The sequence below is a fragment of the Seriola lalandi genome, unplaced genomic scaffold (assembly GCF_002814215.2).
Source record: "Seriola lalandi dorsalis isolate HSWRI2012SDOR001 ecotype SW California unplaced genomic scaffold, Sedor1 jcf7180002054284, whole genome shotgun sequence".
NCBI lineage: Eukaryota > Metazoa > Chordata > Actinopteri > Carangiformes > Carangidae > Seriola > Seriola lalandi.
In genome coordinates, this window is record NW_019524837.1 from 334,355 (window position 1) to 359,180 (window position 24,826).

Sequence of the window (24,826 nt, forward strand, 5' to 3'; positions counted from 1 at the left end):
TTCAGGCAGAAGTTGTTGTTTTTTTTTTATTCTGTTCCCCCTCAGTTTAACACTATCTCGCACACGTTTGCCTTCCTTGCAGACAAAAACAATGGAACTCCGAGCAAAAATAGTCCCCCAGACTGTGTAACTGCGCCGACACCTCCAGCACACTCTTATTTTCAACTTTGCATTTGAACGTCGAAAATGCAAACGGCGGTGTTGTTCTTTGTGGTGTGTGCAAATAATAAAATACACTTTTCTATATGGGGTTTTAAAAAAGTACTTTATTTACAAAATGCAAAGCTTTGCACAACTATAATGTTGACCTTCATGCCTCCAAACCTCCGAGTAGCTGATTCGTTCACGTTTGTGAATGGTGGACTCACATTTTTTACAGTCCAGGTTCCTTATTTTCAATGCTGACATCATGCAGGAAATGTAAAAGGCCGTTGTCCTTATTTCGAATGAACTCGACAAAAAAAAAAAAAAAACAGTGAAAATGAGCAAAACTAATAAAACAAACTTCAAACCGCGACTTAATGAAACAAAGAGGAAGCAGCATATTTACACCATGTCATATTTATCCTTTTGTTTCCACTTTGAAGTCAAAAATACTGGAGACAGTAAAAACATATGCAAATACAGCTAATGTGTGCTCTGTCGTTGGTGGGCTTAGAGTCATGTGAATGGTTGATATGAATGGAAAAGAAATAGATTCAGTAGAGCTGGTTACATTCTGTGAAATAGTCTGCAGTTGTCGCCTATGCGCCATGTAGGCAGCATTTTACACACACACACACACACACACACACACACACACACACACACACACACACACATACACACACTTTTCCAGTCTCTCACACAAAGAGACAAATATCCTTTGGGCATTTTACACATGACATAAAAAACACTTCACAGAACCTCAGTTGTTGAACACATGAGATCCAAATCAATGCGCAATGTCTCTTAGTTTATTCAAACGCTTCAGTTTGAGTGAACAGTAAAGTCCCGCGATGCCCCTGTTGTCTTCAGCGTCTGTAAACCAATTTCAAGTCCGTGTTGTAGGTGTCGCTGTTGACCACGTCTGCATCCGCAGTGCGAGCGCGTGCAGGGAGAGGAGGCTGCGTCTCAAGGCCATTTTCAAATCTCATTGGTGGGCTTGTCATGTGGTCGGGAGGCATCCTGACTTACACGGAGATTGTTTTTCCTAGATATGTCAGCTTACAAAGGACATCTCTCTTCTCTAAAGAACTTAACCCCCAAAAATGTCCTTCCCCAGTAGCTCTCCTGCGGCAAACACATTTCTAGTGGACTCTTTAATAGGTGCCTGCAGGACGGACAGCTTTTACTCCAACAGCAACATGTACGTGCCGTCCGCCTCAGAAATGGGAACTTACGGAATGCAAACCTGTGGACTCTTGCCGTCTTTCGGCAAAAGAGGGGAGGTCAACCACCAAAATATGGGCATGAATGTCCACTCGTACATACCTCAAATAGATAACTGGACTGATCCGAATAGACCCTGCAGAATAGAGCCGTCCAGTCAGATGACAAACTGTTCATTTTCACAGAGCATAAAGGAAGAGAGTAACTGCTGCATGTACTCCGATAAGAGATTGCAGAAAGTCAGCCTGACAGAAGTCCCCGCATATTCTGTTATTCCCGAGTCCTGTCCCGTCGATGGTCCCGAGATCCCGGTCCCGGGCTATTTCAGACTGAGCCAAACTTATGCGAATGGGAAGCATCAGGAAAACTACTGCCATGAGCCGCCGAGTCCAAACCCAACACTGATGCAGCTGAGCCGGCTCACCCCGAAACCGCAGTCCTCCTCCTCGTCCTCTTCTAATTTTGCAAAGGTGGAAAAGAAACGCGAGGACGTCCAGCAAGACCCCGAGACCTCAAGGACTCCGGTCCCCCCAGCAGAAAGCCCGGAACCTCCCAAGTCCAGCTCTGAGGAGAAGAACTGCTCCATGGAAACCTCTGTGTCCAGTCCTGAGCTGCAACAGAAGGAAGGCAAAGGTGGGTTGGCTACAATGAAAAGCTTTTATCTCGTGGCGCTGTGCTGAGAAGGCTCCAGCATCATAAAACCAAGTATAAAACACAAACAACCCTAAAGTCGTAATGTTTAATGAGAGTCTTTCTCAGGTTGCAGTGATAGGCAGCAGAGAATGGTTTTACCATGCAGCATGCAGACTGTGTGTCCCCTGCTCCTGATATTTAAATCCAAATAATTCATTTTATATATAATATAAATTATATATAGCCTATATATTTCAGTCTGTCGCTTTATGTTTAGACATATTGCACAATATTCAGATACAAAAAAAAAAATCAACCTAAGCTGCACTGATAAGTCCACTTCATATTTGTGGTACAAATTCAAAATTCAGTGACTCAAGGATCTTCAGAAATTGGTGCATTTGCAGCTACAGCTGAATTCTATCAGTCTGTATCTTTGAAGGATCCTTGATAACCAAACCACTGCTTGAAATTCATAATTTTAGCAATTTAAGTTAATCAAAGATTACATTGATGACAGTTTAATACATTTATTTTGGGGTTTTTTTTTCCTCACGTTTGAAGCTGTACAAAGATGTATTTATTAATGGAGTGCGTTTTGATCAGCTGGGGTTTCATTTGATTTCTATCTCATTAGTGGTGGCATGCAAGTGACTAATAACACCGCCCTGATATTATTTATTCTTGGGGAAAGCCTTTTATATTGTCTTATTTCCCAGAGGTGAAATGTGAAGCAGCAGGTGAGACTTGGTTGAAACTGAAACACCAGGCTTAAACACTAACTAATGTCTCTGATCTGAATCTTCACAGACTGCAGTGACACCCCGACGAGCAACTGGTTAACAGCAAAAAGTGGGAGAAAGAAAAGATGCCCTTACACAAAGCACCAGACCTTGGAGTTAGAGAAGGAGTTTCTGTTCAATATGTATCTGACCCGAGAGCGCCGCCTAGAGATCAGCAGGAGCGTCAACCTGACCGACAGGCAGGTCAAGATCTGGTTTCAGAACCGCAGGATGAAACTGAAGAAAATGAACAGGGAAAACCGCATCCGTGAACTGACCTCAAACCTCACCTTTTCGTGAGCCCGCATGTATCAGTGGTTAGCTATCTTTTATTTTTATGTCTCTCATATTCAGTTTGATGCTTTGGTGGCATTGGACGTTTATCTTCAATTTCAACGAAACTGTGACTATATATATATATAAATATATGCCATTTTTAGTACTTTGTGTGGAGTCGTGTGTTTGTGTTATTTTATCACAGGGTAACACTTTTTTTTTTTTTTTGGTCTTAAATTATTGGAGTAGATTTCTTCCTTCTGCCAGTAGACATAGATATTCTATTGTGTCGGGATGGCGAGCTGTGTGGAAAGATGTTTCTTTATTTCAGTCATGAAAGCACATTTATTGTCCTATAGTGCAACATTTGTTTTACAGTAAAAGTGCAAGCCATTTGCTCAATAGTGAAATGTTTCTATGGGCCATTAAAGTGGCGGAAAACGATGTTTATCTGTGAATTTACTGCATGTTTGTGGCATGTATCTTGCAATAAATAGATTGTCAAATAAGCCTGTCTTCTTTTTTTGAACTGTCCAAGTCTCTGGTGCACTGTTTTCTCATTCATCAGTAGTTGCTGTATTAGTAATCCGCGGTGTTATTTGCTTTGATGCAGGGAATATTTTTTTTTTGTGCTTAAAACTGTTATGAAGCAAAGGAAAAAAAAAAAAAACCCAAAACAAGAAAAATACATTTTCTAGACGAGCCTATTGCATTTTAGTGAAACGTCTAAAAGAAATGGGCCTAATGTTTCCAATTTCACAGGATGTTTACACTTGTGCTTTAACTTCATGTGACGATGAGCCTACAAGCTTAATAAAAAATAAGAATGGGTTTGCGGGCTGTAGCAGGCTTAACACATGCTGTTGGGGTAAAACAATGAATCTGTCATTACAAGCGTTGCAAGATAGTCCATGCTCCCTGAAGACAAACTGAAAACTACACTCTGAGCTTTGTTACAGTAGGTGCAAAACAACAACAACAAAATAACAAACAAACAAAAAAAAGCAAAAGCAAAAAATGATCAAAATAGTGTAAATAGCCTTCTCTGCCGCAGAAGAAGAGTGAAGCCGAGAGACGCAAAAAGAGGCGGGGGTCCGTCTAATCAAATAAACATGGTGTTGATTTTATTTCCTGGCCTGTTTGTGACTAAACTAATGGTCTATAAGGACTCGATCAGGCGGGCTAAGTTATGGTCAAGCACAAATCCACAGGCAAAGAATCAGCTCTTCCTCCTTTTACGAGCTACGCAGGCCTGAATGGCCACGTTGCATTTTCTGTTCATTCTGCAGAATAACTTCACATTTCATCATTAATCTTTGATAAAGTAACGTGGAGCTGCAGCTCTGACCTCAATCTGGACTTATTTAACTGGACATGTGCCTTTTTTTCTGGACTGAAGTTACAAATCCATCTTCATAACATGCAAAAAAAGATAATTTCACTTACACTATGAAGAAAATGTAAGATATATATATATATATCACTCTTGAATAATATCTTTCAGACACAGATGGACTTTGCTTCTCCAAGTCTTTTTTTTTATTTTATTGACGGCATGTATAATCACACGCACCTCATAAAACATTTATTGATACATAAAGATATTATTGCTCTCCTTTGAATGAATACAATAATTTCACAACTGCCATTTCCTGCTTAACTTTAAAAAATTCAACCAACCCAGAAAATGTTTCCTCACCGAATATTAACAATGGATTCAACGCATTGTGAACGGAAAATGGCGTCTGTTATTTTACAGCATGTTATTACATCTATTTTACGAGGACTCCGTAAGTCTATAAAGCATTTTACTAGCAGTGAGGGTATCAGGACGTTATTATAAGAGTTTTTCTCAAACATTAAGATGCAGGGAATCCGCCTTTGGTTTAAGTGTGTGTGTGTGTGTGTGTGTGTGTGTGTGTATGTGTGTGCGTGTGGAAAATGTCTTATTTTTTTTTGTATTGTTGCAACATCCTGCAGCCTCAAGCTCATGAGAAACAGAAAGGGGGGGGGGGACCATTTGCAATTATTTGAACGATTGTTTTCTCCCTCTAGTCACATCTGACGGGGCTTTTTATTATTTGTGAAATGAAAAGCTAAATTAAACCTGACGAAGAAAAAAAAAAGAGAGAGAGCAAGGGCAGGATTGATTTACTCGCTGTATTGGTAAATATGACCACGTGATCCATGTAACCAATCCCTGTAGATGCAGGCCAGCAAAAATACTATGATTGTTCATAGAGAGAAGCTTCCCGTAACAGTGCAACCCTTATTATATGAGTAGGAAGAGATCAAAAATGTCTTCCAGTGGCACTCTCAGTAACTGCTATGTGGACGCTATTATGGGCCAGGAGCCGGAGGATGTGTACGGTGCTCGCTTTATTCAGGCTCCACACACGGTGACCCCGAGGCCGTCAGGTGCTGGGGACAACGCTGACTTCGCCTCTTGCAATTTTGCACCAAAGTCCGCCGTTTTCTCGTCGTCGTGGTCCTCGGTTCACCCGCAGGGGATTTATCATCCGTACGTGCACCACCACCACCACCACTCCCACCACCACCAGTCCCATCTGCCCGCCTCGGACGGCAGATATGTCGGCGTCCGCTCCTGGATGGACCCCATCTCCAACCACGTCTCGTTCGCCGGATTTCACTCGGGCTCCGGTCGGCCGTACGGGGCGAAACCCGAGGTGCTGCCGCCGAAAGCTACTGAGTGCGACGCTTCGGAGGCAGAGGCTCGGCCGCTCGCCGGCGAGTTCGCGTGTGGAGTATCGGAGTGTCCAGAAAAGGCGAGCAAAGAGCACAGTGGAAGTGAGCTTTCGAGCCACAGCGAGCCCAAAGAGGAGAAACAACAACAACTTGACCCAAGTAAGTGAACGAAATAGCCGGTCCTGATTTACAACCCCAAGAACTGTATGAGCTGGGTGTGTAAAACTGGAGGTTTTACTAACCTATAAAAGTGTCTCGTAGCATACCGCGGCTCGGGAAGGGGAAAAACCCGCCCTACACGGGTTATTACAGGGGGATCCTAAACTATTCCATGTCACAGGACACCTAAAATAGACACACGTTGCTCCTTTTCGATAAGATTTTTCCTGATGGGCCAGATTTAGGCCTCGTTTTATTTCTTCTGTTCGGCGGGCAAACCGTGTAATCGAAATAGTCAATCTTTGCGCACTGTCAATCAAAAACTAAACTCTTCATTTCTCATTTTGCTTTCGATTCCCTGACACCACAACACTAACCCCCCCAGACCTACACCCCCACCCTAATCAGCTCCCCGAACCCCACTTTAGAAAAGCATTTTACATTAAAGTTGAATTTCAGCAACATCCTCATCACATGTGCCTTCACTTCAACATGTGTCTCTCTCTCTCCCCCATGTTTTTTTTTTCTTCTTCCCTCAGACAACCCTGCAGCAAACTGGATTCATGCACGCTCAACGAGAAAGAAGCGATGCCCCTACACTAAATATCAGACTTTAGAGCTGGAGAAGGAGTTCCTCTACAACATGTATTTGACAAGAGACCGACGCTACGAGGTGGCCCGCATACTCAGTTTAACCGAGAGACAAGTGAAGATCTGGTTCCAGAACAGGAGGATGAAAATGAAGAAGATGAACAGAGAGAGGAGCAGCAAGGAGCAGCTATAGAGTTCAGTGCTGCTGCCATATCACACGTTTTGATCTTTGTACCAACGAAGCCATCTGGACAATTACATTTACTTTGGTAGGAGCCTCGGTATCCAGTTTTTTTTTTTGTTATTTTATTTTTATTATTTTATTTTATTTTATTTTAAATCCTAAGTAGTAAATATTGAGAGTCAATGCCGTAACGTATTGACCAAAAGGGCATCACATGTGCAGGAATTTGTTCTTACAGGATCTGTCAGACTGATATTTTCTGTTTTACACTTTCACACAATCAACGAACTGTATTCATTCACTTTCTCGAATTTGTTTGAACGCCCTCCCTCCTTCCGTCCCGGCCACAGTAGGAAACCCTGCTCGTGTGTATTGCTTTTATAGATGTTAAGAGCCCGGAATTTGTATGTAAAACATTTTCACAAGACAGCCGTGCACATGCTGCTGTCAGTAAAAGCCGTGCACACTTTAACTTGCTGTAATTGTTGACCGTGCAGGTGTAGCTATAATCACGCCCGTGATGCCTTCTCAAAAAAAAAAAAAAAAAACCCCAAAACAACAATTGAAGGGAGAGAAAGCTAATTCTCAATTTAATCTTAAACATCGATAAACATATTAACATTATTTCCTTTAATTAACAACATTTGGCCACTCTGTCTGCATGCTGCTGGTATATTCTGGGCTGTTTTTGTATTTGAGTTCTTTAAATCGGAATGATTCCCTGAGGCCTTGTTTGCACAAAGACTGTTGGACTCCAGAACAAATGTCCTGCAGGTAAATAAAACGACACAAAATTTTAACCCGACAGTCATTTCCAAACAGTCTAATTTTCTTATTTGCAGCTCTTTTATTTAAACGCTAACTGAGGTTACTTACTGTATGTTAGATTTCGCTTTTTAAAACATTGGATTTGAATGGTTAGAACAAGTAATAAAGTGTTTACGACTGGAAGAGGTGTTGCGGCGGATTTCCAATTTATTGTCCAACTTGTACGAATAATTGCTTTAAAGCAGGAAGAAACGTGGTCCAATAAAGCTATAGAAATGGCTAGACGTCTGGCCTAAATGAGTTTATGAGCCCGGCCAGTAATTACACTCTCCTTTGAAACCCCCTTTTCTTGGGCGTTTGCGTCTGTTGCTGACAAACAGAATGTAGACACTTTTCCACAGGGTGTCTGGTCGATGAATTGTTTCAGAGGAAATCAACCCCCCCCCCCCCCCCCCCCCCACCTTAATGGTCACGTTTATTCATCAACTCCACTTCCCACCGATGGGAAAAAAAACTTAACTTTGACTGGTGAGTGCAGTATCACAGTCTGATGATTTTCTCTTATTCTAAATTATGAAACTATTCAGGCTGTGTTTCAGTTTAACCTCAGACATGCTGCATCTGTGGAAACAAAAACTGACCTGAGGTGAAATAGACCTGGAGAATTTGTTTTGTTCTTAAACTTGTGCACATGAATATGTGATACCATGTTCAACTGCAGTAGTTTAAATGAATTAATTTAAAGAAAAGTCTGTTTACCTTCACTGCAGCCTGGCCTTCACTGGGGAGGGAATGTGGGCGCTAGAGGGCGATATTGTTCTTTTAGTCTCACTAACAGCAGTTGATTCACAGCTGGAACATGCACACAACACAACATGGACCATACCACACACTAGCCTGTATATTCATGGATTTATTGATGTAGATGAAACAAAAAGAAAAAAAAAAGACAGTATATCTCTGAATGTCACTTATAAAACAGGAGCTTTTCTGCTCATGATCCTCTAAAAAGTGCAGAGTTAGTATGGGGGTGAATTTAGAATTTTAAAGCAGCAACAACGAAACTATTTTCGGATTTGAATGGGAAACTGCTGTTGTTAAACTACAGCAGCACCTTGACGCTTCTTTAACAGTTGAAAACATGAAACTCCAAAATTTTAAAAGTCTATTGCAGTTGTTGATGTACAGATTTTTTTTTCTTTTTAATGTGATCCAGACCCCACATTTCAACGGCAGCTCAATTTAATCTATCCAGAAATGGCATCAGAAGCCAGGAGCAGCCTCAGTCTATCACCATTTATACAGTAAAAAAACAAACAAAAAAAAAACCAAAACAAAACAAAAAGCAGATATTAACTCTGAACTGTCCATTCCGAGGCCACATCCTCTTCTGTACTCCATCAAATAGATGTAATATTTTCTCTGCGCCGTGAAGCAGTCCTCTGTTGTCCGCGCACTATTGTAAGGACTGTTTGTTTTATTCAAGCCACACGAGGCTCAAACACAAGCGTCGTTGCAACGTGGATCTTTTGGAAGTTGCTGTTGTTGAAATCACTGACATAAATAGAGCGGAGTGATGGTGCTGGCTGCTATATTGGGCCTTGGGAAAGAAAACATCCTATATCTTTTTTTTTCTTCCCTGTTTCCACATGACACGGAAAAATGTACAGAGTTACGCGCTGCACAGAATTATCACTGAAACCTTTAAAGCAATTAAATACTATACGTTTAATTAGACGAATTAAAAGTATGTTTCTCTGACTCCTAAACGAACACAAACAGACTTAAGGCCTCTACAGAGTCTCCTGGTTTTCCATTATCTGATATAAAACCCGCTAAACTATCAAAGCTCACTGCTGATAGACATTTACTGTTGCTGACTTGTGGCTGGATAACAGATTATAAAAGCCGGAAAAAAAACGCTTCTCCTGCTTGTGTTTTAATACACTCTGCATTGAGTGCTGCAGCAGAATAAGAGTCAACCCCCCCACACACACACACACCCGCACCGCCGTTAGTGGATCCTACTGCACTGGGTCCTGAGGACTTACAGTGAACATTACTTTAATCATCACCACTGAAAGTGATGATTGTCATGAGGTTTCCAGTTGTTTCCAAACTCCCCCCTTCTCTCTCTTTCTCAAGATGGACACAAGATACTGAAGCAATTAGATGAAAACACGGAATTGATTGTTTGCGCCTCGATCCGGACGCACTGGTCTACATGTGCGAGAAGCACAGTGGCCTTTGAATCCAGTCGGCTGGTGACTACATGGGTGACTGTCATTGCTGAAAACTTGACCCCACAGTGACCACGTTCTGCTGCTTCTTTATTTGGACACATACTATACACGATGACACGCTGCTGACACGCGCGCAATAACTGGCTCAAACATTTTCTTTGATAAAGAGAAACGTACGTTGGAACACACTGGGGGGAAGATTGGGGTGGGGGGGTTTCTGTCAGTGTCTTCCTCGGTCATGTGCCTCTTTCCTTACAGGCCAAGAGTGAGGGCAGCTCGCCTTGTCTCTCACTCTTTGCCGTTCGCTGCTGTGTAGACTCATGTTAGACCCCGCAGATGCTTTATTGCTCCACATCCACTCACTTTGTCCAGTGTTGTTTCTGCCAGGGCTGCACGGAGGCCAAGATATAATGGCTGTGAAACTGAGCTGAGCGTTAGGGATTGGGAACACAATCCCAATCCCCCTAATGTTGGAGCTTTTCTAGAGCGGCGTTAAATAGTCTATACTGCTATTAAAAGAAATGTGTGTGAGGGACAATATGTCTGAGGACGAGAACAGTTTCTTAGCTATTCATAAAAGGCATATTGGTGTGTGTGTGTGTGTGTGTGTGTGTGAGTGAATAAAAATGCATATTTATAGTTACTGATTAATATTGTTTCATTCTGTCACCATTTAATTGCTTAGCATGTTTTTTTTGTTTTTTCATTGTTTACATTAAAACATATATTTATAAGAATAAAAAAACATGCAATGTTTTTTTCTGTATTCAATTTTCAACTGCTGCTGCAATAAACCAGTGCAGGGAAGCGGGTCTAATATTATGGGATTGATTTAGAAGATTTCATGACTTCAGCTGATAGTTGTGTTTATTATCAAACCTACAGGCGACGTAAAAATCCAACAGACGTGCTGTCTTGCCTTTAATCCCCCGCACCACCACCTCAGTGTAAAATTATTCATTAAGATGATTAAGTTTCGACTCTTCCATTAGTCTTGCTCTTCGTTTTAATCCACAACGAAACCAACTACGACTCTGAATCAGTTCAGGTCTGTGACGCAGTTTGACAAGCAGCACGTCCTGCAGTGAGTTTCTCTGGGAGGATGAGACTGAATACAGAACATTTAAACATGAAGGCAACAACGTCGCTCAAGAAACGCAATATGTTGAATCCTGGAGTTAGCTGCACAGCCTCGGGTTGATCAGGAGATTTATAGTTCAGAATCATTAAAGCTGCATAATCACCAGCACGAATGACTTAAATGTGAAGTTTTGGTGTGATCAATGTATTTGATCTGATGTTTATCTTTCTTCCCTATAGCGAGTTTGATAGACTACTATTCGAAACTAGTGCAGGCATGCTGCACTAAAAAGCTGAGAGTAAGTAGTCTAACACACACACACACACACACACACACACACACACACACACACACATAGACACACACAGAGAGAGGACTGAAATGATCAGTGGAACCAAAAGAAGAAGAAGAAAAAACGCCACAAGGGTTAACTGCGGAGGAATCAGGCCGCACAGAAAGGACAATTAGAGCTCTGTGATGAAAGGAAACCATAACATTTGAGCCTAAATAGATTATGTCACATTACCATAACCCATAGGCCACTTCCCTGTTCGGCACCTCTCCTATTAAGCACGTTAAATGTCTAAATCGCTTCATATATAATTATGTTTTTATTTTAAATAATTTCGCCTTTGTAACTCAAAACGAGCTTTATAGGAGATGACGATTTAAACGCACATACAAACGCTAATTTTATTTAACTGGCATGAGAGGAAGCTAATGTGGATAGAGAGAGAGAGAGAGAAAGAGAGAGAGAGAGAGAGAGAGAGAGAGAGAGAGATAACTCGTGAATTAATATGGAAAACATGGAGACCTGTTCATCTCTAGTTTGCTAGGTGTCGACGATGCAGCTGTGTGCCACAGCCCACCAGCAGCAGCAGCAACAACCCTGTCTGGGATTAAACCGCACCTCACCAAAAAAAACCCACCCCCCACTGACCTAATGCTGGCAAGGTCTATTTTCCTTTCTCATCGCACCAAGGACATTTATTCTTTTCATTATTAAACTTGCTCAGTTTATTATTTTTTTAAAAGCCCCATAAGTGCACGCACTGTCTATAAAAATTGCTTTTATTTTCTGCTACTTGTTTTCCTTAATCTATACAAAGCCTCTGTATAGGCGCGATATGTTGGCCTTAAGCTCCCCATCATTCAGTTACTGCGGACCGGGTCCACCAGCACATCACATACCGGAGCTCACATCGTTCTTCCAGTGTCAACGTGGCGACTCTCTTTCCGTCTGTGACCTCAAATAAAAAGGCGGTAACATCATGTTAGAGGAATGAGCAGACAAATAGTCCCGTATCTTTGCACCGAGACTAAACCGATGTTAATCCAGATTTGTGTTTTTTTTCTTCTTCTTCTTCTTCTTCTTCATCTTCTCTGCAATAGAACCCCCCTATCCCAACAGATTATACCGGACTATACAGTTACAGTGCTGTCATAGTTGTGAAATGCAACAAATTCTGATCTCTTGCATTACACACACACACACACACACACACACACACACACACACACACACACACACAAGCTATGAGACTATAGGACAGGAAACCAGAGACAGAGCCATGGCCTGATCATAAATCGCACCGTGCTGACTCTGGCATGCCACCAGATGAACAAGATTGAAATGAAAGAAATTCCTTCTTCTTTTTTTTTGCTGCAGAAATATTCACACAGACGGACAGACAGTGTTTAGCCTTTAAATCTTCATGGTCAGAAAAAAAAACGTATATGCTATAATTTATCTCCCTCTAGTTTTCTCTTCATATATTTCAGAATAACAGCAGGCCTGTGTGAGAGCGCGGAGAGAGAGGACGATGGCCTGGTATGGTATATGTTCAGCCACAGCTGCAGGAGACGCTCATGTCCATTTCAAACATCCTGTCGTCTGGAACAATAACCGCCAGTGTCACGACGTTAGAGGAACTAAGTTGAGGATAAAATGTATTTTCATTTTGCCCTTTATTCACGCGTCAGTATCACTTATTATTGAGCCTAATGAGAAAGCTGCTTTTATCGTGTGACATGATGTTAACAGCTGGTGCACAGGCCGCTCACTGAAAAGCAAGAAAAGAAGAAAAAAAAGACACAAACGCTGAATCTCATTGGTGCAAAAAGCTTCCATTCGACACGAAATAATTTCTAGCAGCAGCTCATGTTGTTTTTAGTTAAGCTTTAAAAAGAAACAGTCTGCCTTTCATTCCGATTAAAATAAAAAATGGTTTTGGGCTGAAAAAGCGGATTAATTTTATAATGTTAACTATTTTATGTTATTCTACAAAATGTGCATTATGCTGAAGCTGGAATATTTCTATGCCAGTCTAGCTTCTTTTTTGCGCTTTAAGATGTAACATTTAAATGGTTGGAGAACAGAGAGAGAAAACAGGAGGGAAACCCTCTTGTTTTGGTTTTTTTTTTTTTGTTTCTAGAGGACATGGAGGGGCTTCTGCTATTATGCGCAAAGATGGGGAGAATTGCTGCAGTCGAAATTCCTTTTTGTGAGAGGACAATTTACAACTTGGTAATAGACCTTTTTATGTGCCTCCATCGCCTGTCATTGGATGCCACTGGTCATGTGTGAGAGGCAAACGTCTTCATGGCTCTTTTCCTGATTTCCCAGGCGATTTTTCCCCCCACTGCACTCTGCGTCTATAGTGTTCAAACCGATACGCCACGGTCAGCTTTCCCTAAAAAAAAAAAAAAAAAAAAAAAAAAAGAAAATCTCCAGCCATTCGTTTTCATAGACGTCTGATCAGCTCTTATATCTGCGGCACAGCGCTGCTCCTTCTCCTGGATGACAAGAGGAGCGTTTTCAACTTTGTCAGTGTCTGACCTCCTCATGCACAGAGCAGCTCTTTGTAGCTTGATCAAAATGCACCGCTCAGGTAAACACCAGAGAGTGGACATGGATTACCTCCCGGCTGTAGGTAAGATTTTCTGTGTGATAACAGCTTTTATTTACGCTTGTGTGTCTGCACGTGAAAGCCTGACAGCTTCCTGTTTCATTAGTCATGTAAATGAGCTGAAGGGGAAACAGCTCTCAGGTAATGCGGTGATTTCACGTTTCTAGGTGCGTTGGAATAAATAGCTTTAATGCTTTAACGCGCAGATTGTGTTTGTAATGATAAAAAAAAAAAAAATGTTTTACTGCTATTATGCTTCAAGAATCAAATGGAAATATTTAAGAAATAATCAGATGGATTATCAAATGTTTCTGGGAAATTGATTCATGCCTTCTATTTCATGATGATTCTGCAGAAGTGTAGCTTGTATTTGAAGTCCTTGATGATGGTGTCTGACAAGTCTGAGTGGTGTTTTTGACGCAGATAACTGAGGGCAGTCATTTCCCCCAAGCTTCTTAGTGTTTAACTCACATTTTCCTTTTGGTTTTCAAGCTAAAGCAGACATGTTGCATATCGACAAACATTTTCGTTTCCCCCCTCTCCTGCTCATAGTCGCCAGTGAAGGCATTACTTTTTTTGCGTTTCTTTAGCTACTAGAAAAATCTGCTTTGATCTGATGAATTTTTTCGCACATTGCTCACTTGCTAAAAAAAATGCTGCACTATAATGGACACAGAACAAATCTGCTTTGGTGTATTCCACATATGCAAGCCTGGCAGAAGAGGCTCAGTTTTCATAGCTGTGCTGTTCAGCTGCCTGGAGATGGGGCCAACTGAACAAAGACAGTATTTCACTGTTGGCTGACAGGCAGCTGCGAAAGTATTTACAGCCTCACTGCAATGCGGCAAAATGGACCCTGGAAGACACAAGGCACAAGCAGAAATCTGCGAAAATTAGACAGCATTCACCCCGTGGTGTTAAATTTGACTATGCACACACAGCTTTCATCATTTCTTGCATGTGTTTGTTATATGTAATGAAGTAGAACAATGTCTGACCGCAGGCCCTGCACGCATTTGAACAGATAGCAGTTTCCATGAATGGATGTGGTTTCCCCTTTTCACCCTGATTCAAATCCCCTCTTGTCTACTCCATATTGGCCTCTTCTGGATCAGTGTGTGACAGTGAGAGCTTTTGTAAACACATGTTTCTTCATATAAAGTTATTTGAAACGAATAACTATTTTGTTTTATTTAGGCCTACTAAATGTATTTAAATCTTGATTCGTTTTCCACTTAGATAAACCGATTAATTCATCAATTATTTCACCCTATATCACCATCACCACCATCGCAAACAACCAGTTTATTTGGCTTTCTCTGCCTAAATCAGGAGTATTTACATCCACACTGCAAAGATATGCTCATCTTCACATGGCAACCAGTGACGTGTTCAGTCTAATTGTATTTCATAAATCAGGAAGGACAGTGTGAAAATGATGAGAGATGGTGATTCTTCCTTTCACCAGCAGCACTTTCATTTGTTTCAAGAATCAAGTCAAACCAAGTCCTGAATCAAGTCCCATCAGCCCACATGGCTTATAGAGACTTCACTGAATGAATGTTGAAATCAGCTCATTTGCTTTTGAAATGACAGTTTCTTTTTCCTCTATATCAACAGTTTCATGAAATATAACATTTCATGACATCACTTGTTTGGATACATGGACTTTTGTGTGTGTGTGTGTGTGTGTGTGGAAGGAGGGCGTTAAATTGCCAGCAGAAGGCGCTGTTGCCCAACACTCAGCCCCTCTGCTCCCGTTCAGCAGTCTTTCACTGGCGGTTTTCGGAGCACTCTGATTGGCTGAGACACGTGGTCATGTGACGTGTTTCATTTTTGAAAGTGGTTTTGGGGAAAATGTGTGTGTGTGTAAAGAAAATGCACCCTCTCAGCCTGCTGCAGCTGCAGGGTGCACCACAGTCTGTTATCCTGAGATCAGTCGTTATGATTATCTATTGCTGCCTTCGGTGCAGGGTGATGGAGTGGGGGTGGGGGGGGTGGGGGTGTTTGTGTGTTACAGTGCTGTGCAAACCCATAAAGTGCATCCTATTGCCCCAGCAAAGAGGCAGACAGTTGTTTATTGTCATGAATGAATGGTAAACAGACAGCACAGTGGATGCTTTGTCATCAGAGAGCAGCTCAGTTAAAGATGCACAAACTGTAGCTTCAGTGACAGTTGATGTTTCAACACTGTTGCAGACCCTTGAGAGTGTGACACCCTCCTCATGATGAAGAGGGTGGCAGTGATGATGATGTTAAAGGAAACTGTCTCTGGTAGAGCAGTTGAAAACACAGCTGCATGTAAAGTTACTATATTTCTACACATAAAATTGAATCAGAACCAAAAAAAAGAAGAAAAGCTTACATCAAGAGCAATGTGAAGGCAGCTGCTTCTAAAACACCCAGGAGGCCTTGCAGGGTTTTTTTTTTCTACCTTCAAATCATCTCCAGAAAAATATTTCTTTTTACGAGGACATGCATGTAAAAAGTGACAAGCCTCTGATTTGATACCTTCCCATTTATCATACCTGCCCCACAGTGGCAACCACCCAAACCTCAACATCATCCTCAACTCTCTCCTGTTTGGATAGGAAAGGAGAGGAGGGACAAACACGGTCTTGGCTCTCTGGGATTGGCCCGGAAGAATGAATGACATCAGTCTTATTGTGGCAGGTTCACTGGGGAGAGAAATGTATTTTAGAGCAATGCAGTGACGCGTGTTTGATGTTTGTGTTAACACTTTAGAGGTCAAGCTGCGTCAGTTAAATCATCATGTTAGATCTGAGCTATAAGAAGAAAAATAAATAGAAAATCTTCCATTGGAATAAATTGATCAGATCATAGGTAATTAAATTATTATGTTAAATTATTATTATATTGGTGGACAGACAGTTATTAGAGTGCCAGACTTTGTTGTAGCGAACATTGCATTATAATACTGAAATATAAAAATTACTACAATGTTTAAATTAAAATAAAAAGTATTTTTATTTCATCCCAGTGCACTCCTGTTCCCATTTCTCTAACGACAGTTGCAGCCTCGCCACAGCCTCCCAGCTTCCTCATTTCTGGGACTTTTCCTCAGTGCACATCAGTGTAATCGGCCTTATTGAGTAAGTGCAACTTTGAGGATTATTTATGGGCCTGCGCGGTGTTGTGACTGGCTGTGAGGAAACACGTGACGCCATTAAAGTTTGTTTTATGGCCTGAGACTTGACAAGCCAAAATATAATTCTCATTGTGTATTAGTTAGAGCGTCCAGATGGGTTGGAATAGAGCTTCAATTGGCAGGGAGCTGCAGCCTGGGCAGACTTTTTTTTTTTCTTCCTCCAGCACGGATGCGTTTGCTGCGCGGTGTGCCATGTGTTGCGGTCTCTGTGGTAAGCTGTGTTTTATCATTATGCTCGTGGTATGGGCGTGTGATGTCATACGCATAGTGCTCGGGCTATACTGTTTCCTGCCTCTAAAAGCTGCAACAGTGCGTGCTCAGGACAAACACAGATAAGCCTGGTTGTAATGTTGCTGCCGCAGGGAAACCGTGTTTAGTCCTGTGATCACTGTGAGCTGCCGGAGCTCGGTTTGGGTTTTTTAAAAAAAAGCCTTGTTAAGACTGAATCGATGCTTTTTTTCTGTGGATGCTGTTGTTCAAGCTGTTTGCTGTCATGATAGAGTTACTTCATATCATTTGCTTGTAGGCCGACAAATCAACCTGTTGTCACCAGTCTCATCTTGTTGAAGATTTTTGGTGAATTATCTTTAAACCTTCATTAAATCAGTACAACTTGATGGTCAGTGTACATTTTAAATAATTATGATAATTCTCAACTCGTTCCTGCTACACTTTTAACCGCACTGAAAATTATAAACCACAAAAAATGCACTGAAGTTACAACAATAAAATTCTGTTTATTTTTTATTGTTATTTTACATATTGTGTTATTATATGTTGACTTCACTAGGCCTGACGCGTTTCTACCACAGGCCTTTAAATGATTAATTTCGCCACTCATTGTTAGAGATCCAGTCTAATAATTTAAATGCATTATTAAGGTAATTTAAAGTTAATCTTTTATTATTATCAGCCAAAAAACAAAAGAAAAAGAAAAAAGCTCCATTACATTCCCTGAAAATTAGATTAAATAGGCCTCATGCTTTCTGACTCTCCAAAACAATCAGACGAGGCTTTTCCACAGAAAAAGCAGGTACATGTGATGGAAGAGGAGTCGAGCTGAAGCTCTTAGCCTCTTGGTTTAAGTCAAGCTGCCAGGAAACGCTGACTTTATCATTCTTTTGTTGCGGATCTCGGCTTTGACCCGTCTGAAGGACTAGCAGCGCAAGGTGAAAGACAGGTCAGGCTGTCTAATATTGAAATGTGAAGTGCAAGAGCGAATTTTTTTTTTTTTTTTAACTATGTTTGAAACGAATATTTTTCTTTCTTTTATGGGAATGTGAAAGCGAGCTGGCGGAGCAGAGACAATCACCTCTAGATCAAAATCTTTACATTGTATGAAAAGACGCAGCAAAAAGCATCAAGTCGAGGTCCCCTGTTTCTGCCTCTTGTTTTATTCTCACTATGTGAGGGCCTGTGTTATGACTCTCAACTTTAAAAATATATTTCAGGATGAGAATATCAAACAGCTGCCAAAACACTCTGATAGACTCGCACATCATCCAGGAAATAATCAGGTAAAAGTGCTCATATTCATTTATTTCTCCTTATCCAAGAAGGAAACACGAGCTTTTATGCCTGGTTCGAATTTTAGTCAAACTTTCCATCAGTGTGATGTGGCCCAGTGTCATATTTTGTGCGCAAAACAAATGAATCCAAACCTGATATTATAATTTAATTTATTTAATCTAACTGACTCAAACCGTCCTGCTAGTCCTGTAAGAATTGATTTAGGCCCGAGGGTGTTATAACACACAGTTTTGCTTTATATTCATATTTAGATCAAAATGATATCATTATAATGTTGATTTGTGTGACTTTAAAAAAACATTTTTGGCTTGTTTTGGTTCATTTGGAATAAAACAAGCTACTTGAAATCCCTCCAAGCTTTAATCCATTTGTGAAGGATGTTTCACGAGGAGTTGCAGTGGCCGCCATGGCGCTTTGGTTAATGGCTGACGAGGAATTGGTAAACTTTTGCACCCATTGAGCTGTCAGCAGCACCAAAAATAATTGAAGTTTTTTGATAAGTTTGTAAATGATTTGGTTTGACCTCGGTGGCCTCTGGCCTCGTCTTTTGGCCGCTGGTGATAAGCTCCTGCTATATTAGCCCGTTATCTGCTGATGCGTTTATGGCGCTGATCCGTCGTTGGAGCTGGTCTTGGATTTTGAGGTGAAAACTGATTTAAATCAAGTCTTTAAGAAGGAATTTGTTTTTGTTTTCTTCTTGCTGTGAACTTGGACTATGATGGTGGGAGGGAGACCTACTGCACAGAAACCTGGGTTTGACCTCGGTGTTGCTCCGTCAGTGTCTTTTTCTTGTCATTTTGCAGCTGGAAATGACAGCAATGCTCTGCCTGCAGGACTCCGGGTTTCTTCTTTTAGAAACTGACATGGCTGTTGAAACTGCTGTCACCAGTTTGAATCCAAATCAAACAACACAAAGGTCATGGAAAAATAACCTAAAGAAGGGGAGAAGGGAACTCATCAAAACGAAAGAAAAAGCTGCTTCATGAGAGAAGAATAATCAAAAGTTGACAGTAAATAAAATGACTCTCATTTTAATCAAATCAGCGTTTTACCCATCTGGCTGTGATGCCTCTTGTTTCTTTATGTGACCTTGATTCTGTGGTGGGTTTTGTTTTGTTTTGTTTATCCTGACTGGGAGGCACTTTGTAAATTTGGTTTGGCTGAAGTCATGATGTGCTTGTGTGGCCGTGGGCCTGAGAGTGGGCAGTGTTGCTTCCCGTCGTCTATATATACCCTGTAGAACCGAATTTGTGTGATGAAACCACAGTCACAGATTCGATTCTAGGGGAGTATATGGTCGATGAAAAAACTTCGATTTATTGACTTTAATCAGGGTTTTTTGTTGTTGTTTTGTTTTGTGTTGGTGTCTGATGTGATGTGTTCAGAGGCTGCAGTGACAGTGTTGCTGCTGCTGCTGCTGCTGCTGCTGCTGCTGCTGCTTTATGAATGAGAGTAAATGTGACAACAGCACACAGTTCATAAGAAGAGCTCAGGGCGTGTTGGAACTCCACATGGCTTCAAGGAAATCTGATGCAAAATGTTTCACATGAAAATAAACATAATTAGGAAGGAGGCTGTAGTTTCAATTTAGCTCAGTGTGTTGGTATGAGATGGATTTTGTAAAAAAAAAAAAAAGAAAAAAAGAAACGAACCCTGAGCAGAGTCCAGCTGTAGCTTTTCTCTCCTGTGGGTCGTTTGTGCCTCTACATTATTGATTCCCAGAGGCTGCTGCTGCTGCTGCTGGCCAATAGGCTCCTCAGACACTTCTTTCAAAGGGATGGGAGCAGATGAAGTGATGAGATTCGTGTAACTTTTGGATGACCCCTTCTTGACAAAGACAGTGTCCATCAATTGTCCTCAGTCATTATTCGCTGCTTTTATGCCAAGGGGCTTTTTGTATCTTTTGTTGGTTTCTCTGTTGAACACAATGCATTCAAGTTAAACTCTAGAAACTGATACATTTTTATATCTGCGTGGATAAAACAACCTTATACAAACCTATTTGTTTATTTTTCATATACCTCCATGGTTAAATATTGAAGTAAAGTATCATATGTGTATTTTCCTTTTTATTTTTCCAGCTGAACTTTTTTTTTTTTTTCCAAATGTGCACACAGCTGTTTTAGGTCAGTATTATTTGTTTTTCCACCAGGGTCTAATTTTGATCCATCTTAAGTTAGATAAAATTGCTCCTTAGTTGTATGTTTACTCGTGTGTGGAGCAGCATCACCTCTATTGGCCGATCTGGTCACATGGTTCGCTAACTTTATTCAGTTGACACCAAGTAGGAGGGCTCTATGGAGGGAGGAAAAAAAGACAACTCGAGAAAAATTAGTATTTTCTACCTTCAGAAATTAATGGCCATGAGTTCGTATATGGTGAACTCTAAGTATGTGGATCCGAAATTTCCTCCTTGCGAGGAATATTCACAAAATAGCTATATACCTGAGCAGGGCTCGGGCTACTACAGTCCATCGCAGGACACAGACTTTCAGCATCCAGGGATCTACCCACGGTCAAACTACACGGAGCAGCCCTTCAGCTGCAACACTGTGCAGGACTCCACAGTGCAGCCACGGGGTCATGTGCACGAGAGATCCGGCCACGCGAGCCCCTTTAACGCACAGACTGAGCAGGGGGCCCCGGTCCAAGTGTCCGGACCTCGGACTTGTGGACAGCAGCAAAACACAAAGAACCAAAATGGGACACAAGCCAAGCAGCCTGCAGTAGTTTACCCCTGGATGAAGAAAGTCCACGTAACTACTGGTAAGATTTCCCTTTCCTCTTCCTCTTCTCCTTCTTCTCTTATGGACCAACTGAGACCTGCACTTTAGAAATCATTCAGTGTAATATTTATGGGAGTCTTTGAAAGGCCTCGCCAATTACACAAGTCATAAATTTTTATAGCTCAGGAAATAGGCCGCTAGGTGAGCGCCTGAAAGCTCCTGAAAACACATATTGACCGCTTGTAATGGCGCTTAAATCTGCGACAAATCTGCTTAAATTCCGCAAAAAAAAAAAAATCATTCATTATTTCCTGCTCTCGCTTCCCTGTGAATTGTGTTAAAGTTTGAGCGCCCCGGGTAGAGAGGGAGAGAGGGAGAGGGAGAGAGAGAGAGTTAGAGGCTATACTCTTTGTATTGTTTTTTTTTCCTGCATGCTACATTGGCCACATTTGGTGACTTTCTTTTTTTTGTTGTGTGTGTGTGTGTGTTGTTTTCTTTCTCAACAGTGAACCCAGATTACACAGGATCTGAGCCCAAACGGTCCAGAACAGCTTACACCCGGCAGCAGGTTTTGGAGCTTGAAAAGGAGTTTCATTTTAACAGGTATCTGACCAGGCGGCGGCGGATTGAGATCGCTCACACGCTTTGTCTCTCCGAAAGGCAGATCAAAATCTGGTTTCAAAACAGACGGATGAAATGGAAGAAAGATCACAAACTACCCAACACCAAGGGCAGATCTGCACCAGCCTCCAGTCATCTGCAAAGCATTCAGAAGGATAACCAGACTGATATCACAGCGTTATAAGAGAGAGAGAGAGAGGAGGAGGGAGTCATGTCTTTAGAAATTAACTGTACATAAAAAAGACAAAGGTTGCATCGGACTTTTGCATGGACTGATGTCGTTTTTAGCCATCTTTTTATTATTTTTTTTTAATTTAACAAAAGAAAAAATGAAAGACCCCAGCAGTGTTGACTCAAGACTGAGTCAGAAAATCAATCAGTCTTTGTAACTCAGAGGTTTTGCAAGTTGAGCCTCTTCCTGGTTTGAATTTCCTCAAAGAGAAACAAATACATCGAAACTTTTATTTTTATTTTTTTAATTCTAAATTTTTTTTAATTGTATTTTTGGACGTTTCACCCCTGGGGACATTTAATGAGAAACCTTCGGCTGATTTCGTGGATTTTAAAACAAAGTGTCTCTGCCCTTCTCACGTGGATTCAAGCCGGTTTAAAAGGTTGAAACATCTTGATTCAGAACAGGGAAGCCCTTCGTTCAAATTCCACACACACACACATACACACATACACGCACGTACACAAAGTTTATTTCTGTTTTTTTTGTTTCTCCTGTTGAAACTTCACATTAAACGCACAATAAATAAATATATAAATAAATAAATATATATATATAGGCCTATATACTTGAAGCAAACATAATTTGCATAGAGGCACGCCAAACACAACTCCAACCTTACTGCAAAAAAAGCCCGCTGAATATTTCAGTCCCACGTTTCTTTGTGACTTGTATGTTTTTAACTTATTTTGTACAATAAAGCTTTGAAATGTTCTTAGCCTAAATATTATTCCCAAAAGCAAGACATTCCTGTGTGCATACTATTCTGAGTGCCCTTATAAATCTCTCCTGACATCTTTGTAAACAGTGTACATTTTCAGAGGCTCTGTCACGCTATTTGAAACTCTTCCATGAAAGATCATTTGTTTCCTGCATGGCATCGAATTGATATTGGATGTTTCTCATCTGAAATAATCAAATCCGGGATATTTAGGATTATAATTGTTTATTTTTCTTTATATGATTTGTACGTCATTATTTATTTGTTTAAAAAAAAACCGTGTACATTTTCGTGTAGCACACATACAATTTTTTAATTAAAAGTATTCGTTAAACTTTAATTAATCTAAAATATGTTTGAACTCTTGTGCATTATTAGCATGGCTTTATGCAAAGTTTTAGTCTTAGTTAATGTGAGAATATTATAGTTTTTCATTTACACCAGGCTAACCGAGGGGGGGCTTTCACGTCACGTTTCAAGACAGATATTTTTTGTTTTATACCGTCATTGTCTTCGGACACACACACACACACACAAAAAAGCCAAGAAGCTCTCCCCAGTCCGAGGAGGTCTCCTCTGTGAAGTCTTCACCATGAGAGAGTTGAAAAGGTATTTCAACCGAAGGTCGACAAAGCAGCAGTGGCAGGTTCATCCAGGGGACACATTTCAGCCGCAAGGACTGACCCCAGCACCCCTGACCCGCCGGACAGAAGCATTTTCTCTCCCAGGCGCTCCTCGCCTTTGGTTTTGAGGCTTTTCCACAGTGAAACGGCTCAAAGAATTCAAAGTAAGAGTCAGTGCGTGAATGCCACAGTTTTCCACGTGTTTTAAACAGTATTTATATCAGGCGCAGCCCCCAGAAGGTTCTGATCTGTGCGTTTGTCTCCTCATGTCAATATGCAGTCTTTTTTGATTTTATTTTTGTACATGCTTTCTACCTTGTATTGTGCATTGAGATGTGAGAAGTATATTGAAAAAAAATAAAGATTTCTACTGATTATGCATTCAAAAGTTTGCTCGAGAAATATTTTGACCCCGAGGAAATGTATTTCCTCTGACCCCCTGAGGCTTTTATATTGTCTCAGATTTCTCTATTTTATTTTTATTTTATTTACTAAATGGGGTGATTTAGTTTCATTCGTTTCGCGCCTTCTACAAAAGGATCAGTTTTGTTGTGAAAACATTTTGTTTTCCAGTGGTAACAAGAATGTGGAGCCATATGGAGCTCAAGCGCCCTTTTCCAAAACATACACAAATGCACCAAATGTGCGCTGCGCAGTCTCCTGTCAAGTCTGAAAGCTGCAAACATACATATTTTATTTTGACAGAATGAGTGGAGTTTATCGCTAAAAGCGTGGTAAAGAAATGATTTCTTTTTATTCCGCCGTGTCTTCATTTTCGCTCGTTACCTCTTATCACAATCCGCGCGTGCTCTGCGCAAAAAAAAACAAACATCCAAAATGCTCTGAAACTCTTGGTGGATCTTTTCAAGGTTATTTTGTTCCATGAAAACCACCTTTACATTTGAGGAAAACTTTGACTTGACTCTTTACTGTAAATGAATCTCCACATGACTTTTGTTTATTGTAAAACAGAAACCCTAACGTAGTTCATTGGCCTCGTAAAACTTGTTCAGAGCTGGTTGTCCAGCTCCTAAACCACATGATGCCACATTTACTGCTGTATTAACAGCTGTATTAACAAGTAGGCATACATGATGTATACTAACGTACTTATGCTTGATATTACCCCCCACCCCCCCACCCCCTGCTTCACCAGTTATGCCTTTATTGGAGATGACCCACTGCAACACTGACCTCCCACCCTCCACACTGCAGGATCAGCTCTAATCCAAACACAAGTGGCCATAAACAGACATGTGGAGGGACAGTCAGCAGTCACACACTCAGCAGTGTGTTCATCCCCAGTGACCACTGTCTGATGATCCCCACTGACCACACGCGGCCCTGTGGACGTGCCCGGGCGCTTATATGCGTGTGTATGTGTAAAATATCAAGCGTGTGGCATATGGCTTCAGAAGAGAAGCTGAGACGAAGTGATGCTACCAATCCACCATCCTGCCATAAATGATCTGCACATAGATGCTGAAGAGAGGAGGGGAGG

The 24,826-nt window shown here is 41.1% G+C and overlaps 3 protein-coding genes across 3 annotated transcripts; all 3 read left to right on the top strand.

The window, feature by feature from the left end:
• Window positions 1–1,162: 1,162 nt before the first annotated feature.
• On the top strand, window positions 1,163–3,571 carry hoxd10a (homeobox D10a). Its single transcript, XM_023405688.2, has 2 exons — window positions 1,163–2,004; window positions 2,815–3,571. The coding sequence occupies exons 1-2, from the start codon at window positions 1,251–1,253 to the stop codon at window positions 3,084–3,086; spliced, it is 1,026 nt and encodes a 341-aa protein (XP_023261456.1). The 5' UTR covers window positions 1,163–1,250; the 3' UTR covers window positions 3,087–3,571.
• A 1,547-nt stretch (window positions 3,572–5,118) lies between these two features.
• hoxd9a (homeobox D9a) lies at window positions 5,119–7,750 on the top strand. The gene is made up of 2 exons (XM_023405714.2): window positions 5,119–5,927; window positions 6,467–7,750. Exons 1-2 carry the CDS (start codon window positions 5,339–5,341, stop codon window positions 6,709–6,711), a joined length of 834 nt encoding a protein of 277 aa, XP_023261482.1. The 5' UTR covers window positions 5,119–5,338; the 3' UTR covers window positions 6,712–7,750.
• Window positions 7,751–19,686: 11,936 nt separating this feature from the next.
• Window positions 19,687–22,695, top strand: hoxd4a (homeobox D4a). The gene is made up of 2 exons (XM_023405697.2): window positions 19,687–21,168; window positions 21,635–22,695. Exons 1-2 carry the CDS (start codon window positions 20,700–20,702, stop codon window positions 21,931–21,933), a joined length of 768 nt encoding a protein of 255 aa, XP_023261465.1. The 5' UTR covers window positions 19,687–20,699; the 3' UTR covers window positions 21,934–22,695.
• The last annotated feature ends 2,131 nt before the right edge of the window (window positions 22,696–24,826 follow it).

Excerpts from the sequence above, each read along its gene's own strand:
- hoxd10a (XM_023405688.2), top strand. The coding sequence starts at position 1,251 with ATGTCCTTCCCCAGTAGCTCTCCTGCGGCAAACACATTTCTAGTGGAC. Across the intron at positions 2,005-2,814 it reads GCAACAGAAGGAAGGCAAAG|ACTGCAGTGACACCCCGACG; the intron begins GTGGGTTGGCTA and ends GAATCTTCACAG.
- hoxd4a (XM_023405697.2), top strand. The coding sequence starts at position 20,700 with ATGGAGGGAGGAAAAAAAGACAACTCGAGAAAAATTAGTATTTTCTAC. Across the intron at positions 21,169-21,634 it reads GAAAGTCCACGTAACTACTG|TGAACCCAGATTACACAGGA; the intron begins GTAAGATTTCCC and ends CTTTCTCAACAG.
- hoxd9a (XM_023405714.2), top strand. The coding sequence starts at position 5,339 with ATGAGTAGGAAGAGATCAAAAATGTCTTCCAGTGGCACTCTCAGTAAC. Across the intron at positions 5,928-6,466 it reads ACAACAACAACTTGACCCAA|ACAACCCTGCAGCAAACTGG; the intron begins GTAAGTGAACGA and ends TTCTTCCCTCAG.